The sequence below is a fragment of the Capsaspora owczarzaki genome (genome assembly GCF_000151315.2).
Source record: "Capsaspora owczarzaki ATCC 30864 unplaced genomic scaffold supercont2.7, whole genome shotgun sequence".
Classification (NCBI taxonomy): Eukaryota; class Filasterea; order Ministeriida; family Capsasporidae; genus Capsaspora; species Capsaspora owczarzaki.
This window is the reverse complement of record NW_011887298.1, coordinates 1-1,330: the sequence shown is the minus strand read 5'-3', so window position 1 is coordinate 1,330 and position 1,330 is coordinate 1. Positions and strand designations below refer to the sequence as shown.

The 1,330-nt window shown below is 55.6% G+C and overlaps 1 protein-coding gene across 1 annotated transcript; it reads right to left on the bottom strand.

Moving 5' to 3' along the window:
- Positions 1–83: 83 nt before the first annotated feature.
- CAOG_08788 (hypothetical protein) lies at positions 84–1,045 on the bottom strand (the record flags this gene model as incomplete). The annotated part of the gene is made up of 2 exons (XM_011272126.1): positions 84–125; positions 449–1,045. The coding sequence occupies 2 exons, from the start codon at positions 1,043–1,045 to the stop codon at positions 84–86; spliced, it is 639 nt and encodes a 212-aa protein (XP_011270428.1).
- Positions 1,046–1,330: the final 285 nt, after the last annotated feature.

The window sequence follows — 1,330 nt, the reverse complement described above, 5'->3', positions numbered from 1 at the left end:
GATCGCCAACTTGAAAATCCGGAGGAGGGATGCGATGCTCGTTCGCATGCTTGGTGTAAGCAGAAACAGCAGACTTGAGGTGGTCACGGACATTGGCTTGCACATCGGAAATGTGCGCGAGGAGACTGGTAGCATCAGGGGAAGGGGTCAAAGCGGGAGAAAAATCGAAACGCGGGTTGAAACCAAAGTTCGCATGGAAGGGCGAAACACCGGTAGAAGACTGGACAGAAGAGTTGTAGGCAAACTCGGCGAGATGAAGGAGATCGGACCAGTTGTCCTGGCCAGCAGAGATGAAGCAGCGAAGGTACTGCTCGAGGATGCGGTTGATAGCCTCGGTCTGGCCGTCGGACTGGGGATGGTAGGCCGTGGACAGGTTGATCTTGGTGTTGAGGCTTGTGAAGAGATGATTCCAGAGGTGAGAAACAAAAACACTGCCACGATCACTCACAATATCGTCCGGGAGACCGTGGTAAAGGAAGACGCGGCGGATCAGGAGATCGGCGGTGCCGAGAGCGTTGATTCTCGTGGTACAGGGCATGAAGTGGGCCATCTTGGTCAGGCGGTCGACGACGACGCAGATTGCATCAAAGGAGTTGGAAGGAGGAAGCTGGGTGATGAAATCCATGGAGATGGATTTCCAGGGGTGCTCGGCAATGGGGAGAGGCTTGAGGAGGCCATAAGGCTTGTGAGAGGAAGTTTTGCTGCGGATACAGGTCTCGCACGATTCGACATAGTGCTGGATCGTATCGTGCATCTTGGGCCAGTAGTAGTCACGCTGGACTAACTCGATGGTCTTGCGGATGCCAAAGTGACCGGCAGCATAGCTGTCGTGGCGGGACTCGAGGACAAGAGAACGGAGATCGGCCGAGTCAGGAATGTACAAGGCCGACTTGAAGTAAAGGAGATCATCCTTTGTGGTGAACTTGGGGAAGCGGGAAGGGTCTTCAGCGATCTCGAGTGCGAGAATGTCGGTCGCTAAAGCCTGGCGGACGCGGGACAGGAAGTCGTCGGACATGACGGCAATGAGGAGTTTCTCGGGAAACATGGTGGTCGGAGTCTTGACCTTGGGGTCACCCACCCCCGTCGAAGAGGAACGAGAGAGAGCGTCAGGAAGAGTATGGAGGGTACCAGCGCGGTGGTAGACGAGGAAGAAGAAGTCGGCGAGCACTTGGGCCCAACGGGTCTGGCGCGGGTTGAGGAGACGGGCGGTAGACCAGAACTCGATGTTTTTGTGATCGGTAATCACCTTGACAGGAACCTTGGCACCGAGGAGGTAGTGCCGGAAGACCTTGAAGGACTCGACAATGGGACAGAGCTCTTTGTCGTAGAT